This window comes from Rhineura floridana, chromosome 16, assembly GCF_030035675.1.
Source record: "Rhineura floridana isolate rRhiFlo1 chromosome 16, rRhiFlo1.hap2, whole genome shotgun sequence".
In the NCBI taxonomy this organism is placed as follows: Eukaryota; Metazoa; Chordata; class Lepidosauria; order Squamata; family Rhineuridae; genus Rhineura; species Rhineura floridana.
This window is the reverse complement of record NC_084495.1, coordinates 14,956,049-14,976,002: the sequence shown is the minus strand read 5'-3', so window position 1 is coordinate 14,976,002 and position 19,954 is coordinate 14,956,049. Positions and strand designations below refer to the sequence as shown.

Sequence of the window (19,954 nt, the reverse complement as noted above, 5' to 3'; positions counted from 1 at the left end):
TTTTGAGAAAATGCCATGGGTGCCAGTCACATAATGGCTGCCACATCTGAAAGACCAGAAAAGGCGTCAGGACCACAAAATCAGGCAGGCAGCCATCAATGGGGAAAAGGTATCTACACCAGCCACTGCCACCCATGTGAGACCCTGAACCTTATTATTTTTGATTGGCTTATATCTGATTGTTCAAGGGATTATGGCTATGAGATGAGGTGGCCTTAATTTTGTTTTACTTTATTAATTGGCAAGCCAGCAATTCACAGCTGCCATTGCCCTGTGTTGTAAACTGAGTCCTAAAATGCCCCTGGAAAGGGAAATGATGGTTCATAATGATATATATCATATTTTCCTCTTCCAGGAAGATTGTATCAGGGGATATATGTAGACATATGGGTGCCCGTATGGAGCCCATTGAAGCAGCCATTTCTTTTTCCATGCAATCTCCCTGGAAAAAGAAAGCATTTCCTAGGACATTTTATGCTTCAATTCATGGTGCACAGCAGCTGTTAACTGCCAGCATGCCAGTTAATTAGGTAAAAAGAAAGACTACCACCCACTAGCCACTTTACAACTGTGGACAGACAGTGAAAGAGGACACCAGCCAGCCAGTGCTGGAAATACTGATTGGAGTTTGGTATATAATGCAGCGGAATGCAGAAATGAAGAGTCTGGTAAGACTGTTGGCTGAAAGAATAAAGAAGCTTAAGGTTTATTACTCCTGGGAGATAAAGACATTCTGAGCATAGGCATACATGTGGCCATTATGGAGTCAAAAGGTTAGCACTCACACACACTAAAAAGAAGGAAGGAAGTAAAGCCTGAGAAGAACAATATACACATCAACAAATAGTTACTAAAGAAGGAATCAGCAAGGGAAGAATGGTCTTTCTGTCTATTGCTTCCCCCCCCCCCGGCGGTTCAGGGTACTTATTACAAGTGTTAGTTCCAACAATGGTGGGCTGTGCGGTATGAAAATAAAAAAAAGACACTGGTCAGACTACTCTCCACGATAAGCTTCATTTCCAAGTACCTTTTCTACTCAACAGAAACTCAGTCCAAACTATTTCTGGACACCCGTCCAGTTCGACTTCCAAGGAAAGAGCGTCCACAGGCTCCTTGCCCAGCTTCTTCAACACCTGACCTGCTGTTATAGTTAAGAGTTCTATTATTAATGCTTACTTTCGGTACCTTCCTTAGCACAGGGGATGGATTGTGCTGGGGAAGAAAGAGCCACCATTACTGTCTGTCTTCTGGCACTCTCCTAAAAGGGAGAAATAGCTCATCTAATCTCCAGCTGGCATTGTCTCTAGAATCAGCTGGGACAGGGCTGCTGGCTGGCTGGATCTGCATGGGAATTGCCCAATGGGCCCATCCTTGGGGATATATAGGGGGTGGAAGAGGCCAACACAGTACATTTTCAAGGGGAATTGGTTTAGCAGAGCCTCTTCCTCATCAGCAATTACCATGCCCGGTCTCTGCCCCGCAACTGCCAAATTCTTCCAATGTTTAATTACAACAATTTGCTACTTTGATTCCTCCCAGCTGTGGAATTAATTTCTCTTTGTTCCAGGCACAACCTAAAAGCTACTTGTAGCGCAACTAAGGTCTGGTCAGTTGTGGCTCAGCAGTCAACCTGATGGTCTGCCTTCCCCTGCTCTTTCAGTTGCTTCCAGCATCACCAGTTTGCAGACATTTTCTTTCACCGCTTCTGAAGTGTTGGAACCAGTTACATTACCAGTATACAAAGCACAATTTATTGTGTGCAAAGTAAGTGTAAGTTACTTGATTGGACTAGATTTTAATCGTATTTGTTTATTTTTGTATTGTATTTTATGATACTACAGTACACTGCCTTCAAATGTCTGCATAACAGGCAGTACATAAATATCGTAATAAATAAATTCATAAATAAATGAGCTTAATGTACCATGTTTGCATTTTTTGGGAGTGTGTGTGTCTTGTTGGTGGGCTGGATGAGGGCCAATAAACTGAGTCTAAATCCTAGCAAGATGGAGGCACTGTGGGTTGGTGGTTCCCGAGTTCAGATAATTGGTCAATTGACTACTTTGGATGGGATTGTACTCCCTCTGAAAGAGCAGGTTTGTAGCTTGGGGGTGTTCCTGGATCCATCTTTGTCACTAGAGGCCCAGGTGACACCAGTCGCTAGGAGCTTTTTACCAGCTTCAGCTGGTAAGACAGCCACAGCCGTTTCTGTACAGAGATAGCCTGACCACTGCTGTCCATGCACTGGTACTGTCCATGCACTGGATTACTGTAATGTACTCTATGTGGTGCTGCCCTTAAGGTTGGTCTGGAAGCTGCAGCTAGTGCAAAATGCAGCAGCGCAACTGCTCGCTGGGGCAGGGTATCACTAATATGTTACTCCTCTGTTGAAAGAATTGCACTGGCTGCCCTTTAGCTACCAGGCCATGTTCAAGGTTCTATACAGCTCAGGATCAGGATACCTGAAAGATCGTCTTACCCCTTACATACCCAGTCGATCACTGCACTCTGCAGGTGAGGGCCTCCTGTAGATACCATCTTATCAGGAGGTCCATTCTGCACAACATAAGAAATGGACCTTTAGCATTGTAGAAATGACACTTTGGAATTCCCTCCCCTTAAATATTACACAGGCACCATCTCTGTTATCATTTTGGTGACTATTGAAGACCTTCTCTTTCAACAAGACTTTTAAGTAGAGCCCTTATCCCATTCTGCGTCTGTGTTGGAATTGCTTCTTAATATGTTTTTAAAGCTGTTTTGTTTTAATACGTTTTGTTTTCAAGATGTTTTAGAGTTCTTTCAGTGTTTTTGTTTGCTGCCCTGGGCTCCTTCTGAGGGGAAGGGTGGGATATAAATTTAATAAATAATAATAAATGGGAGGAAGGGCAGGAATAACTTTGACTTCTCCAAAATGGCCTGTTTAATCCCAGCCTGAATTTTGTTAAAGGTTTTCTTAGGCAATTTCCTCTGAAGAGATCTTCCTGCCCTCCAGTCAAGTCTTTTTTACAAGATTTGTAGACTGCTTTTCACCAAAGGTCCCAAAGCGGTTTCCAGCAAAACAAATATAGATTAAAATGAGATATAATATATAAATAAAAGCAAGCAGTATAAACAATGCAGGCTAGGCTAAACAACTCCTGCAAGAGCCTGGGAGAACAGAAAGGTTTTGACTAGAGATGGGGGAGAAATTTGATTCGCTTCACATTTTAAGGTGAGGTTACTTAATTCACACTTTCCAAAACAATATTGAACCCATATACACTTATCCGTTGAAATCTGCACTTGCCAAATTTTGCACTTAATGGACAAGAAATGTGTACAAAAATGCATATACTAAAGTGTGCATATAAATGCATGTGGCAGTGAAAATATCATACAAAATGAATTATATTAGGGGAAACTGTTTTGCAAAAATGAGTAAATTAGGTAGAATTGCAAATAAACAGCAAACTGTTGAGGAAGTATGAAGATATGAATTTAAGACTGGCAAAATGAGGAACTGAAATTGACATATTCACCTATCCCTAGTCTTGACTAGAGGACAGAAGGCCACCAACAATGTTGCTCTCCATGCCTCTAGAGTGAGACAGCTCCAAAGTTGGGGCACAAACACAGCACAATGTCCTGCAACCCAGCAATACTTGGTGGTGGCATGCTGAGAAAGGCAGTTTAGGCACACACCCAACTCACCAATGGAGCAATGGTCTCCTTCCCATCCAGGGCTGCATTCACATTTGCCATCTTTGCATTGCCCATGTTCAGCGCAGTGAGAATTACATGTACGTTCCTCACACGTGGGACCTATCCAGCCTTCTTCACATTGGCACACTCCTCTTGCACAAACACCATGACTGCCACAATCCAGTGTGCAGAGCTCTAGGAAAATAGAAAATAAGATCCAGTTAATTTTTTTGGGTAAAAATATACAACTATGAAAATTCATGACCATATTTGCATTTTCTTGCAAGTATATGTATGTATGTATGTATCTCTCTTGTGATTGTACTGGTACCTCTTTTTTTGCTGCCCATGGCAACTATTTTGTACTGGCACCCACAGCACTTTTATCAAGGTATGAGTGCTGGTACCTCATTTTGTTACTAAAAAAAGCACTCTATAATTGCACAAACCTTTGGACCACATGTCTAAAACAACATACAGCTGTGTGGACCTTGGCAACAGAGAAAGTATTCTCAACAGAACACGTCTGAAGGGGAGGTTCAGGATGGATTACTATGAAGCAATTATAAATCCCAAGGATAAAAGTGTCAGTGCTTGATGGTTCTGAATCCACTGGGAGGTAATTTGCAGAAGGGTTGGGAAGGTGAACTTGGAAGGATCCCTGGGTCTCATTGCAACCCTGGATTTTCCCCTGGAATCCCTAAATAGGTCTGTTTCTAGGAAGTAGACCTCAAAACTAAAGCCACTAGACAAATCCTCTTTATCCTGTCACTCAGAAAACAAATGCCTAGCGGCATTACTTTCTACATTCCTGAATCAGTAGCATGAGTACAAGACAATTTGGTTATCAGGAAATTGGTTGTTGTGATTTGTGTACAAGGAGCTCTAAACATCATTATGGCTGACAACAGTCTTTTTCTCCCTACATATATAGTGTGAATTATCTCTCTTGTGGTCCTAGGATTTGGCTGTATTCCATAGATGAGGGGAAAAAAACCAGACATACTCTTTTCCTTGCATCTACCTGGGTTTTACTAGTTCACTGATTAAAAGAACGTAAACCAATGCATGTAATTTGCTAGGGCTGCAATCCTATACACACACTTGTTTAAGAGTAAGCCTCAGGACATGAGTAGACATATATATGACTGCATTGTTAAATCCTTTATGTTTGTTCTTATTGACTTAAAAGATTGTTGTACACAGTAGAGGCTGTTCCATTAGGGCAAATGGGGCACTGCCCCACCAACCTTGATTCCTCCAAGTCCACCTGACTGCCTTCTTGCTTGCAACAGTTTGGGGGTGGTCCTGGCTGCCTGCTACCTCCACCTTACTCTCAGAGATATCCTTGTAGAACTCAACAAGGAGGAGGAGGAGGATAGGGAGAAAAGTGGCATTAGTTGCCTCTGCAAGTCATTGACCCCATTTCTGGCTTCACCTACTGTAGGGCTCCCTGCCTTCCACCCCATCAGTCCCAATGGTACCCCATCAGTCCCAATAGATACCAGCAACCACAGGTTGTATAGTAGTTTCTGTAGCAAAGTCTCACAGAGGATCCAGAGAGCTGTATTCCAAGGAACAATATTTTATTTATTTATTATTTTATTTATACCCCGCCCTTCCTTCCAGCAGGAGCCCAGGGCAGCAACAGAAACACTAAAAACACTTTAAAACATCATAAAAAGACATTAAAATACATTAAAACAAAACAATGTTAAAAAAAAAATTAAAAAAACTTTAAAAACATCTTTAAAAAAAGAGTTAAATATATTAAAAGACATATTAAAAACAATTCTAACACAGACACAGACTGGGATAGGTTTCAACTTAAAAGGCTTGTTGGAAGAGGAAAGTCTTCAAAAGGCACCAAAAAGATAGCAGAGATGGTGCCTGCCTAATATTCAAGGGGAGGGAATTCCACAGGGTAGGTGCCGCCACACTAAAGGTCCATTTCCTATATTGTACAGAATGAACCTCGTGATAAGATGGTATCTGCAATACAATATAATTGCTGGCTCTAACAGGCGGAAACTGAATCCCTGGATAGCCAATTGCTTCCATTTCCCTCTTGTGGTTGAGCAGCTGCATCAGGGATAAATATAAAAATAGCCACCATGGACCTCATCACATCACATCTTTCATACCTCACCTGAACAACAACTCTCTGATACATTACAGCTATTTGTGGGGAATGTGTATTTTAAAAAAGAAGGTGAGAAGACCCAAGTAATCATAGCTCGATTAATTTCTTGGATGTGACATCTAATCATATTCTAGAAATTTATTACAGAAATTAGAAGATTGGGTTCTAAAATTATGTATGCAATGTTTTGCAGATTTAAGAGCAGCCTTAAATACAGGTTGATTATGGTTGAACCTGGTGACTCAACCCCTTGCTAAAGTATTATATGCTGCTACAAACATGAGAAGTAGGATACTTTCAGATGGATACTTTTAAATTAATGAATTAATTTAGAAAAAATAAACTGCTTAATTAAAAGAATCTCTTAAGTGGCGCATGTGATAAAATGTTCAATAAAACACTGAAATTCAGCAGAACTATCTATCTATATACAACAAGCTTACCAAAATAGTTATGCAGGTATAGCCCCACATCTACAAGACAATTATTACAGAATAGGGGCTGCTGCTGCTGCTGCTGCTGCATGCTTCACACACCAACCCCAGCAACTAACCCCAGGAACTCCAGCTACCTCCCATTCCCCTCACCAACCCTCCTGATGCCCTCAGCTGTTGTTGCAACACTGCCTCGCCCACCTGATGCCAGCCACTTATGGTCCTTGGTCAGTCGCTTGCATGCACACCTGCCTGGCTTGCTTACTTCCTGTCCACCACTCCTGAGTTGACTGGCACCACTGAATGCTGAAGCATCTATGCTGTAGTTCACAGCACCACCCGTCTATGGTGAACTGCAGAGAAGCAAACTGCAGCATGATGACTTTCACATCTTTATGTATATAGACATAAGAAGAGCCCTATTGCATCAGAACAAAGACCTATTTACTTCTGCATCCTGCTTCTCACAGCGGCTAACCAGTTGCTTATGGGAAGCCCACAAACAGGACATGAAGGCAATAGGACTCTCCTGCTGCTTCTCCCCAGTGATTGCTTTCAGATGCATGCCTTGAAGTTGTTTTTTATTAGCATTTTTATCATTTACTATAGCCCTATTCCGGGATGATCCAAATGCAGAAATGCAATACGCGAGTGAGAGGTTGAGGATGAGCTGCTAGCCTGTCCTCTGAGTTGAAGGGTGACCATCTGAAATGTGCAGCCTGCTTCTACTCATGGGGATCCCCACATGATGTAAAGCTCTGATTTTCCAAAGTTCTACATCACTTGAGGAGCCTCTATGAGCACAGGATGCTTGCTGCTTCAGAGACCCATCCTTGAAAATATGGAGGGTGATGGGGGTGCAATTAGTGGGCTCATCCCACCTCTCCACAGTCACTGTGTTATATTTCTGCATTTGGATAGTGCCTGTGTGGGGCTTTTGTATGCAAACAATGTCACAATGGAATTACAGGGTATTCCCTGTTTCTGTCCTAGATTGCAAATTATATGGACACTATGGTATTAATACAATAGACAATGGACTCTGCTACACTATATTCACAGTAGGGATGGTAATTTAGTAAGTCCTGCTTTTAAATTATTTTTAGAATGGCACATATAAAATGTGGAGCTGAAATTGAATTTGTGCCAAATGCTGGTTCTGCAAAATGGCTGTTTAAGAGCTCTTTTAGGTTCTCCATCTAATACTCCAGCACCCCTCCTTAGGATAAAGGTGAGGGAACTATCTGTTTTCATAAATATTTATACATTCACAATTCATTACTGGTTCAGTGTTCAAAGAATGGAAGACTACAGACTGTTCTAAAAACAAACAAACAACTGGCTTTCATTAACACATTCAAAAACAAACTAGCATAATAATTAAACATGTAACTTGAGAAACATATGAGTTTTCAATTACTGTTCTGAACTCACTGGATATAAAAGCTGTTGTAACTGTGTGATTCTTTAATGTTGACAGAATCCCTATCCACACATTAATTAATGTAAAATTGAATATGTGGAACATACCAAGTGTGCTGTCCTCAGTCTTTACAACCTCAAAGGCCCTACCTGCACAGAGACAGTTTGCAAAGATTCCTGAACACAGCCTTACATGTGCTACATAAATGAATGCTGTGGATCCACACATAAAAAAAACATATTTATATTCAGATATAAGTATGTAGGGTCATTCAAACAGGGGAACCTTGAGTACATAGAAGTCAAGAGCAGAGCCAGAAGCCGACATGACTCTGAAGCATCATTCACACATTCTTAGAGTATGGTCTGAAAGCACATGAGGATACCACCTTGCTGAAGCTAAGCAGGTCTGATCTAGTCAGTACCTGGATGGGAGACCACCTGAGAACCACAAGTATGCCACCTTGGGTTCCTTGATGAAAGAAAGGTGGGATATAAATGTAATAAAATAAAATAAATAAATATGGATGACCATGTGAAGATGACATGAACAGGAAAGCACTTGATGCCCAAGGATTTACTAACTGTGAAAGTCTGTGAGATACACTCTGTATTTGCACTAGGGATGTTGGATAATTCTAACGAAAATGGAAAAGTAAGTGGAAATTGCTGCAGTTTGCGTGTTCATCTGTGGTCAGGAACTGAAATCAGTCAAGCGGATATGATCAGTATTTGCTCACAATGTTGTTGAAGTCTGAATTAATTTTTATATTGTTTTGATTTTTCCTTTACATTGAAATGAATGTTACATAAGTTACATTACTTACATTAAATAGCAGGCAGTGAGATGAATAACGTAGCATCGGATAGAAACCGAACTGCAGTGGAATGGAGATAGTGTAGATTGTGAAGAATACAGGTCAGAAGGGAAAATCACTGCATTCTTACATCCCAAATTTATACCCTATACTTGGGACCTCAAAGCAAGAGTAGCTGAAGACTTTACTGGAATTTTGAAAAGCAATTTAGATTTAATTAACTCTGGATATATAGACCGGTCGGTCGGTCGGTCGGTCAGTCGGCAGAACTGCCAGGTTTAGAGTTACCCAGTTCTCAAACTGCACCCAATTCTCAAAGTAATAAGTACAAGAGAGATATTGAAATCAGGAGTGGAATCTGAAGGTGGTGTGAGGTGCCAGGACTCTTTGCACCTGTCCTAATGCCCCAAGAGTGATTGGCAAGAGAAGATGAACCTGGTCAAATGAATGGAGTGAGTGTCTTTATGTTTTTAAAATACACAGAACTGAGATCAACTGATCATGACCTCTCCAAAGCTATAATTCTTGCAAAAAGAGATTTAATCTGGAATGAAAATCACTGTTGCAATTTAAAAGACAAAAGGAAATAAAAAGGAAAAACTAGGCTATTAGTGGGCATTCATCAGTCTGTTTGTCTTTGCCAGCATCCTTAATTCTGAACTGAAATTATTTTGCTTTTGGGAAGTCTAATGGGTCACTATATAGGATTTCTGCCTATGTCATTAACTTGGCAGCAAGATTTAATTGTTTGAATGATAGATTAATCCCTTAAAGCTTTAAATTGATTAATTAATAGAGGCAATTTGAATTGGTTAGGGCGCTGAGTAAAGGGTAAACTTGTTTATTTCTTGAGACTATTTTGGTACTTGTGCTTTACTTAACACAAGAGTATGTTAAAGCAAGCCTTTTCTTCTAGTAGTGATATCTTTTGCCTATTGAATTGTCAGCAATCTCAAAAAGGAGTTAATGACGTTTTGGTAATTTGCAAATTTATTTCACTTCAATTGCTTAAATTGAAGAAGCTGAATCAACTAAAGCTTTAGTTGATGGGTCCAAGGTTTTAATCGGTGAGGGGAACTGTTCACTCCTCAGATGCAAAATAAGTAAGTATGACAAAGAAAGTGTCTTTGTGCAATTCAAGTTCATTTCCAATACTCTGCAGTTAACGTGCCAGACAATTGTAATAACACTTCTGTAAGTGCAGTTGAAAATAATGAAACCAGTTTTGATTTAAAGTGTCAGTTTTTGAGGTCTAGTAGAGGTCACTTTCCCTCCTCTCCAGCAACCAGTTATTGTCTTGTGATCACATTTTAATAGTTGCTCAAGCAAAATAGCAATTTCACATACAAATGACATTATTTTTAAAATGTTTAAACAAAATCCGTTATCAGATGCATTTTGTTTTACACAGAGGGCCCAAATATAATAAAAATAGAATGAGGCAATGATATGAAAGACACTGACAGCTATGTAATTTTATACCAAGGATCATTCTGTTTTTAGGAGTCATAAATAGCAATACGTCTTTCCTTAATGCTCTCTATTTATCTCTGAAAGAAAATGTATTAATGTAACAGACTGTAATCAAATGATGAAAGTGTGTTATAGCATAAACCACCATCCATAGGCATGTGGATTATACAAAAGAAAATTGAGTATATAGAAATTCTCTCTCTCTCTCCCCCCCCCTTTATATTCATGACTTTGTCAACATGGTACATGATTGTTATGACTCTTGTTATAACTCCAATCTTGATAACATGCGGTAGATATATCCTGTTGTCTGGCAAAGAGCATTTTACTAACAAGTGGATTTCGATGGCTTTTAGTAGGGATGGGGGAGAAATTCATGAATTTATCAAATTTGCACTTTCCAAAATGATATGAGAACTGAAGTACAGCCATCCTTCAAAGTTTGCACTTATTCAAATTCTTGTAATGCAGTTCTACTACCAATGTTTACAAAAGTGTAAACATTAGGGGAAAATGTACATAAGAATGAATATATTAGTAAAAATAAAATAGATAAATGCATTATAGAGAGCCAGTGTGGTGTAGTGGTTAAGGTGTTGGACTATGACCTGGGAGACCAGGGTTCAAATCCCCACACAACCATGAAGCTGACTGGGTGACCTTGGGACAGTCACTGCCTCTCAGCCTCAGAGGAAGGCAAGGGTAAACCACCACTGAATACCACTTACCATGAAAACCCTATTCATAGGGTCGCCATAAGTTGGGATCGACTTGAAGGCAGTCCATTTCCATTTTCAAATGCTCGGAGGCACATGTTACCAAATTCTTACAAGCTACACAGGAAGTGGATTGGACTGTGAAAGGCAACCCAAATTGTGTTTGCATTTTGACAAATTTGTAGGGCGGTACAATATTTCAGAGAGGAGGTCAGGCCTCCTGCTCCCCTGGTGCAGGAACTATAGCGGCCCAATTTCCCTGCTTTTTAAAGTTTGACAGAAATATCTGTTTGCTATAGGTACGTTCTTAAAGTGCAAGGTTTTTTGCCTATTAGTGAATTTCTCTGCTTTTTAATCCAGGAGATAAGAAATGGGATCCTGTGCAAGTTTGTTGAGAATGGATTGATCATTTGCATGCTTATTGAGTTCAGTGGGATTTACTCCCCTGCAATCATGCTTAGGATAGGTGAAACTGATCGCAGGGGGATGGGGAGGAGGGGGAGCAGGCAGGAGGGGGAGGAGGAGGGCAGTTTCAATCATTTGCATGCTTGCGTTCAGTGGGATTTACTCCCATGCAATCATGCTTAGGATAGGTAAAACTGACCATGGGGAGGCCTGGAGTTGGCAGGGGTGGAGAAAGAAGGAAGAGGAGATGAGAGGAAGAAGGGAGGGGAAAGGGAGAGGGGAGGGGAAGGAGGGGAAAGGCAGGTCTGATCATTTGCATGCTTATTGAGTTCAATGGGATTTACTCCCATGCAATCATGGTTAGGATAGGTAAAACTGACCATGGGGAGGAGGGGGGAAGGGAGAGTAGATGGTAGGACGATGGGGGACAGGGGAGCAGAAGGAGGGGAAGGAGGAGATTGAAAGAGGAGGGGAAGGAGCAAAAGGGAGATGATGGGAGGAAGGAGGGCAGGTCTGATAATTTGCATGATTATTGAGTTTAATGGGATTTACTCCCATGCAATCATGCTTGAAAATGAAATGGACTGCCTTCATGTTGATTCTGACATATGGCGATGATATGGAATTCTTATAATAAACTAATAAACTATATATTCTTTAAGAATAATGAGGTTGTAATATCTTAATCAGTAAATCAAAGCTTAAAAACATGCTTTTTCTCTGCTTGATGCTGTTTATTTGGGGTCCCTTCATGGAATGTTCAGTATGCTGGGACAGCAAGGCCAGGAGATAAGATAAATGGAGTAAGATCATGGTACAGAAGCCTCAGCATCTCCAAAGGGTCAGGAAGAGTCAGATTTGGAATGTATTAGGCCATAGAAGGGATGGGTTGGTATTAGAATTTCTGACTATTATCTGGTTAGCTAGGTTTTAATGTAAGTAGCATAACGCCTAGCTAATATTTGTAACTTAAATTGGAAGATGCTAATTTCTTTGTCTTGGAGGGTATAAAAATGTAGACATCAGTGCCATGTGGCAGAACTCCATCGAACATCATGGGAAACAGACTTTCTGTAAATTTCCTTACTAAATAAGGGCCTACCTTTTTGCTGCATGCCTGTGTCTTCAATTTCTTCAGGACCCCTGGTCCATTGGACCCCTACATTCCCAGTCAGTGATCCTATGAATAGGGTTTTCATGGTTAGCGGTATTCAGAGGTGGTTTACCATTGCCTTCCTCTGAGGCTGAGAGGCAGTGACTGGCCCAAGGTCACCCAGTGAACTTCATGGCTGTGTGGGGATTCAAACCCTAGTCTCCCAGGTTGTAGTCCTAGGATAGGTAAAAATGACCATGGGGAAGGGGGAGGGGGGGAAGGAAGGAGGGTATTGGAAGCGGATGGGGAGGGGCAAGAGGGAGGGAATAGGAGGGAGGAGGATGGGAGGGCAGGTTTGATCATTTGCACACTTTTTGAGTTCAGTGAGATTTACTCCTGTGCAATCATGCTTAGGTGAAACTGACCTGGGAGAAGGGGGCAGGGAGGGGAGGAGGAGGGTGGGAAGGGAGAAAGGTGGATGGGAGAGGGAGGAGTGGAGATTGGGTGGGTGGGCACTGGGCAGAAGGAAAGCCCCTTTCCTTTCCAAAAGGAAAACATTGTGAACAGTATGATTGCTTTTCAGGGTTTCCCCCACTTTTTTATTCTACAGCAGGCACATGTTGCCTCCCACCCATATTTAAACCAATGCTGTCCCTGGCCATATCCACACCAGACCTTTATTTCACTTTAGACAGTCATGACTTCTCTCAAAGAATCCTGGGAACAGTAGTTAGTGAAGGATGCTGAGAGTTGCTAGGAGATGCCCTGTTCCCCTCACAGAGTTTCAATCAGAGCGGCTGACTGTTAAACCACTCTGGCCACTGGAGCTCTGTCAGGGGAACAGGAGTCTCGTCTCAGCACCCTTCACAAACTACACTTCCCAGAATTATTTGGGGGAATCCATGCCTGTCTCAAATGAAATAAAGGTCTGGTGTGGGTGTGGCCCCCTGATTAGCCAAGCCCAGCAGCTGTGAGTCTGGCTTTTAGAACACTGACAGCTGGTTCTTACTGAGCATGCTCACCTTTATCATTGAGTTCAATGCTAAATTTCTTAAATTAATTAAAAATCAGCCAGGCATGTTTTTTTAATTTTTAAACTGCAGAAAATGAAGGTCAGAGTATGGGGCAAGGTCAGTAATAGGATTATAGGTACTCTGTGAACATGGCTGATTTTCAATGATGATGAGAACTCTGACAGAAAAAAGTCCAAAAGGGGTCATCTTTTTTTCTCTCTTTTTACACTTTGAACTCTCGATTCTCTCTGACTGTATAATGTGCACTTTCAATACAATGCTGCACCGGCTGGCATAACAAGTAATTCCTAAATACGTGGCTGTATAATTTAGGCCCACCACAGAGGGATGCTACATTTGGGGTGACATCCAGAGGTGTTAGGCAGAAATGAAGATGGTGAAGGCTGTGCTATCAGCCCTAGGACCTATTAAAAAAATTACAGGGATGCCAGTGTCAGCCACGGTGGACCCTCTGGGACCCTAACATTTGCTTGACCATGCTGTGTTAGGGCGTTAGGACATCTGGTCTGTTTCAAAGGGTAATGATACTCTCTTGCTGTTTAACAATTATCCTCTTCTCTTTTAGCAATATGTTTGTGCTAAATCATCAGGGACATTCATTTCATGTTATGTTTTTAAAAATTCATAGCATTACTGTTTTTAAAGAACAGAAGTCTTCTCCAAGTTAATTTCAGCTCCAGCAATATCCATGTAGTATACATTTAACTGAGGCTGTTCCATAATTATTTCCAAGCATTCCAAATTCTGGAATATGATTAATTCTATCTCAAAAAGATTTTAAAAATCCTGGCGTTGAAATGTTTTTGGTTAGGTATTCCCTCCCCCCCCCGAGAAAGATGACAAATGAGTTGAACATATATACACACTAATTTAAGGAGCATTAAAAAATCACTTTGGATTCCTTTTTTTAATTATCTAAGTCAACAAAGAGCCCTCTGAAGTATTTCCCTTACTAATAAGTTTCTACGTTTGTAATATAAGAAAAGTAAAACCAAAGCTAAATATTTCATGATTTAGATTGATGTAATTTCATCCCACAATGAGGACACTTCAACCAGAACATTGTGAAGATTATAAATTAACTTTGAACACAGTAATTTCATGTTTAAATATAAAAATTTGGGCCTCAACAACCTCTATATTTTGTATATTTTAATACATAATTTTGAATGAAGACGAGCAGTTTACGTACCCCAATCTTCTCCCAAAATCAATCAGTCTTTTAAAAATGATTATAAGCAAAGGCCATTGGGATACAAAATATATGTAAATAAGGGAATTAATCCAGGAGAAAGCTAATGTATACAAATCATCAAAACTTAAAATGGTAAAGTTCCCCATATTGTTTAAACTTAACAGTCCTCTTAACAGTCAACAGTGTTTTGGGTCAAACAGTCTCTAAGCTACTTTATGGGTAAAATACTTCATTGACCAGCAGCGATCTGATTTTAAAATTGTCTAACTGAACTTGTAGAACATTTTGAAAGATAAAAGGAATCTCATCATTCATTCACTGGCGATCACTCATGGCCGAGTAAGATTGTCTTCCAAGATAAGGTCTTTAACGGTGGGTCCGTAAGTGACTGTGGAGGCCAATTTTGGATCCACACAGCCTCCCACAGTTAGGACATAGGTTTCCAGATGGAGATAGGTGGGAGGCGATTTGCAAGGATCCTTGCAAGAATTTTACCTGTGGTAGCAAGAAGAAAGATGCCTCGGTAGTTCCCACAATCTGTTCTATCACCCTTCTTGAAAAGAGTGATAATTATGGCATCCCTAATGTCTTCCGGGATCTCCTCCCTCATCCAGATTTTTTTGATGAGCTTATGAAGTTGTTGTGTAAATTGTGTAAGTTTAGGCCCACCCACCTTCTTTAAAGACTTCAGCAGGAATCCCATCAGGTCCACTAGCTTTGTTATTCTTCATTTGATTAATGGCTTTACTGACTTCATCCAAATTAGGGGATACTGCAAGCTCATCTCTAATTTGTTGTTGTGGGATTTGCAAGAAGACCTCATCAGCCACAATAGAGTTATGATTAAGGAGGTCGTGGTAATGCTCTTTCCAACGCAGTGCAATAGACTCTTTGTGTATATAGAGTCTATAGAGACAGGCCTAAAATGTACCAGTCAGATATTCTGTAAACATACGTGAAAATTTAATCTGGGTAGATTGGGAGTGGGGGTGAATTAATTCACCCAAAATGCTTAATGATGTAGCCCAAGGAATTGCATCTATTTAGACCAGTTGTTCCCCAAACCTTTTTCCCATGGACCACTTGAAAATTGGTGGGCCACTTAATGATTTTTCTGCCTGTTGTAATAATTGTAATGCACAGTGCTAGATGCAGTATGATCTTTAACTGTATTTGTATTGCTTCTTATATATAATCACAATTATGTGCATATATTTTAGGTGATTAATGGAATCCTTATAGAGATCCAGAGCAAGCTTGGGTGAAGTTCTGTTTGTTGCTTTCAAAACAAACAATCTAACTATCTAACCATATATCTAGTATTTTATTATATTGAAATTTGAATTCCACATAATCCAACTAAAGAAATAAAAGAAGCAATGAAAATACAATAAAAAAATTATATGAATATTTAATGCAATGGATGTACCATCTCCCATCTTCAACCACAAATCCACACAAACATCACAGACCATCGGATTGAAACTTGTGGACCACTGGTGGTCCACAGACCAAAGTTTGGCAACCTCTGATCAAGACATAATACTAATGTTGGAATTAATTACATTTTCAGGGTGATTTCAATAAGAGACATTTTGCTTGCCATATATAAAACCCTTGTCTTGTCTCCCATCAGTTCTGAAAGCAGGAAAAATAGATGGGGGAATTCCTGCACTACTACTCAGTGAATGCCCACAAAGCTTCATGGGGACGTTGCAGCGAAATGGGCAAGTCCCATAACACTGTTTCCTTTGGGAAAGGAAGGCAGGAGGATTTCTAGGGTGCTGCACAGCCAAGGTGCTCAAAGTGCCACATCCACTTTGAGCAACATCTGCACCCTCCACTTTGTGTGAGAAAGGGAGATCAGTGGTGGCGGGGGGGAGGGGAGATTTTATTGGCTGACATTTAGCCAAGGAACCCAAAGCACCTTGCCTGACTGAAGGCCAGACAAAAAACTTCCACAGCTCTCTCTCTCATGGGAAACAGAGACAGGGACTTCCTTAGGCCACAAGCAAGAACAAACCATTGTTATTTAACATTACTATTTGCCGCCCTGGGCTCCTGCTGGGAGGAAGGGTGGGATATAACAACAACAACAATTTATTTATAAGGTCTCTTATCTGCCCTTCATCAAAAGATCCTAGGGCAGGTTACAACAACAGAACTCACTATTATAAATACAGATAAAACCATTACAATTAAAAACATGTAAAGCCATTCCATACAGAACAGAACATTATAAATTCAACAAAAGAGACCGGTCTCACAGGGCAAATTACCATAACTGTCAAAAGCCAGCAAAAAAAGGGGCATCTTCAGCATATGGCAAAAGCTGTACATCAAAGATTGTGGGGAGCGTGTAACATAAGTTAGGGGCTGCCACAGTGGACGTCCTCTCCTAGAACACCATTCCCCACACTTCCAAGAGTGGCAGAACTAGCAACAGAGCCTCCTCTGCAGATCTTAACATTTGAGAGTGTTGGTAGGGGTGGAGACAGTCTTTCAATTCATGGCTAGTGAGAAGGGAGCTTAACCACAAGTCCTGGTTCAGATGACTAGATGCTAAGCCAAACCTTGGCTAAACTTAGGGTGGCATGGCAACAAAAAGGACCACAGAGGGGCAAAGTGGCTGCAAGCTTCCCTATGGGAGCCCACATACTCACACAATCTTGCTAAGGAAAAGTTCGCCTTAACATATCGTGAGAACCAGGCCAATATACAACCGCCTGTCCTTCTTTACATCTTGCACAATATGTTAATTGATAACATATAAATATAAATTTATAACATGTTAACTTATTTTTAATCCTTTTCCCAGTTATTCTAATATTTATTTTGCTCTTATGGATAGCTGTTCCAACTGTTTTTGAAAAGGTTTCAAAAACAGTTAACTTGTTGCCCTACAAAAAAAGTTAAGCATTGCGTTTGTTTGAGGTTAAAGGGTATTTTAGGGGAGACAGTGGGGGGGAGGTTGGGGAAAAGATCCATTTCATGACAGTAAGTTAAGATTTAGCTGGTTTGCTTGACTCGCTTCCCTCTCAAGGTGCAGGCTGTAGCCTGTGTCATCACGGGGGAACTGTGGGAAATTTATTATTATTGTTGTTGTTGTTGTTGTTATTATTATTATTATTAGTAGTAGTAGTAGTAGTAATAGTAGTAGTAGTAGTAGTAGTAGTAGTAGCAGCAGCAGCAGCAGTAGTATATCATGTCCCACCCATTCTCCCAGTAGGAGTCCAGGATGGCAAGCCACCTCTCAACCACCTTATGCTAATCAGAACATTGTTGCTACCTACCTCACCCACCAGGAATCACCCTCACCATCAGAAGATGCCACAAACACACTTTCTTGATTTTAGAATGCTCAGGTTGCTGTTACACTGTCCATTAATTGTTGTCTTTGATGGAGGAATAATCACCAGCAGCAGCAGCAGCTTATGCCCTCGAAATGTTCATATACACTTTCTAGAATAATGCCTGTAATCCAGGCCAATGATCACTGGATTCCTCCCTCCCCCTTTAGAAATTAATATAAAGGGCAGACATGTTGATCATAGAGGTGTAGAAGCTTTACAGGCAAAACCACTATTCAAACCAACAAGGAAAGAGGCTTCAAAAACTTTTAAAAAACAGTTTGCTTGCATGTAAGTAATTAGTACTAGGTTTTATTCTCCTGCCTTCCTTAACGAAATCAAAAGCAGCAGAGAAGAGTCTTTTCTAATAAAAGGCAGTCAATAATAGAATTATTTCTCATTCTAAGGACAGAGAATACTGCTCAAGGTAACAGAAGCACTGTAAGATGGATGGCTCCGCAGGGCTTTACTATGTGTTAGTAGCATGGAGTACTGTCAGCAGTTTTACCATGGAAAACAGTAAAAGTGGGCAATTTTCACAGGGAGCACAGCATTTGGGGAGTATTTACCATCAGGTGCCCGTCACTGATGAAAGCACCAGGTGATTTTTTTAGAAGGTGCTCCCCTTTTAAAAGGGAGTAGAGTTCTAAGAGTAATTGAAACCTGAATTTGAAAATCATCCCTCAACCCTAGATGTGAGGATAAAAAAACAGCTCTGGATTGCCCGGAAAATCATCTGTGTTATCTTCATTCTATTATATCCTGTACTTTCTTTTCTTTCATGTTTTCTTCTATAAATCTTTGCTTCCGTTCGCTTGAAGGGAAGGCTTTCCTTGTAAGCAACAGTTAGCATTTTAATTCATATCAGAGGTACAGTTATTCTGCGCACACATACCCCAACTGTTCACGGTGACAAAATTTGATTGGACACACACTCACATGATAGAAGGATCTATTTCTTTTCACAAACCAAGTCTAACACTGAGAAGGATCTTTTTTTTCTTTTCTTTTTTAAAAGACCTACCTGTTGAGCAGTCAGAACCTGTCCACTTAGGGTCACAGTTACATACTCCAGTATCCAAAAGAAAACTGCCGTGTCCCGAACACTGTTCTTGACAGACAGGAAGTGATGTTTCACAGTTGACTCCTCCCCAGCCCATGGAACAGTGGCATTCCCCTTGAACACAGACGCCATGACCAGAGCACATAGGATCTAAACAATCCTCTGAGAAGCAAGAGAGGCAGATAATGACATTAAATATCCAAAGAAGAAAACTGGTAAGCACATAAATCAGGGGCAGGGATACTTTTTCAGATTAAGGGTCACATTCCCTTCTGGGCAACCCTTCGGGGCCTGCATGATAATGGTGGGCAGGGCCAGAGGCAAAAGTGGGTGGAGCAACACATGTAAATTTTACCTTTGTACCATAGGCAAGTTTCTACACACACTCACATATCCTTCTCTATTCTCCGTCCAGGCAAGCAAGAACACAAGAAGGGTTTGCTGGATCAGGCCAGTGGCCCATCTAGTCCAGGATCCTGTTTTTATAGTAGCCAATCAGATGCCTGTGAGAAACACACAAGTCGGACCATGGATAGCTCCAGACAATTGGCACCATGAATGTCCAAAGGCTAGCTGATGTGTTTTATTCCTCTTGGGGCTACCCTTTCCCAGGCTCTGACTCCCTTCTCAAAAAGTGGAGTGTTGGTCAGTTCTAAACGGCTCTTGGATTCATACCACGTCTCACCTACACACGCAGTACGCTACATGGAGAGCCTTAAAGGGATCATCCTCTGGTCTGGAGCCGACCACTTCACTGCTTCTGTTGTGTGCATTGCCAGGTCTGCAGAGCAGTCACTGATGAACTCAAGGCCTTTGGTGTAGAGAGAGCCAAGTCCTGCAAAAAATGTCTCTTGGAGTCCCAGTTTGGGGCTCCTGGGCTAAACATCTCCACAACTTGTGCTGGTAAGTCCTCCTGATCTGTCTGAGCCTTCTTCCTCCACATCAGGTTGGGATCCTAGTAGGCCTACTATAGCCAAAGATTAGATTATGATGTGTGCTTCCAAATGCGCAATGCAATTAAGAGCTGCTCATCTGCTCTCATTTCCCATCCATTCATCATTCCTGTTTCTATTGTACATAGGCCTCTGGAGACAGAGCAATGGCACTACTTATGTGTCAAGGCC

The 19,954-nt window shown here is 41.0% G+C and overlaps 1 protein-coding gene across 7 annotated transcripts in view; it reads right to left on the bottom strand.

Moving 5' to 3' along the window:
- Positions 1 to 19,954, bottom strand: part of TENM1 (teneurin transmembrane protein 1) — an 897,331-nt gene that overhangs the window by 156,952 nt on the left and 720,425 nt on the right. For all 7 annotated transcript variants that reach the window (XM_061598133.1, XM_061598132.1, XM_061598131.1 and 4 more), the window contains 2 exons: positions 18,792 to 18,992; positions 3,694 to 3,879 (listed from right to left, as the gene is read on the bottom strand). In XM_061598133.1, the coding sequence (XP_061454117.1) occupies positions 3,694 to 3,879; positions 18,792 to 18,992 (387 nt within the window). The remainder of the gene's footprint in view (positions 1 to 3,693; positions 3,880 to 18,791; positions 18,993 to 19,954) is intronic.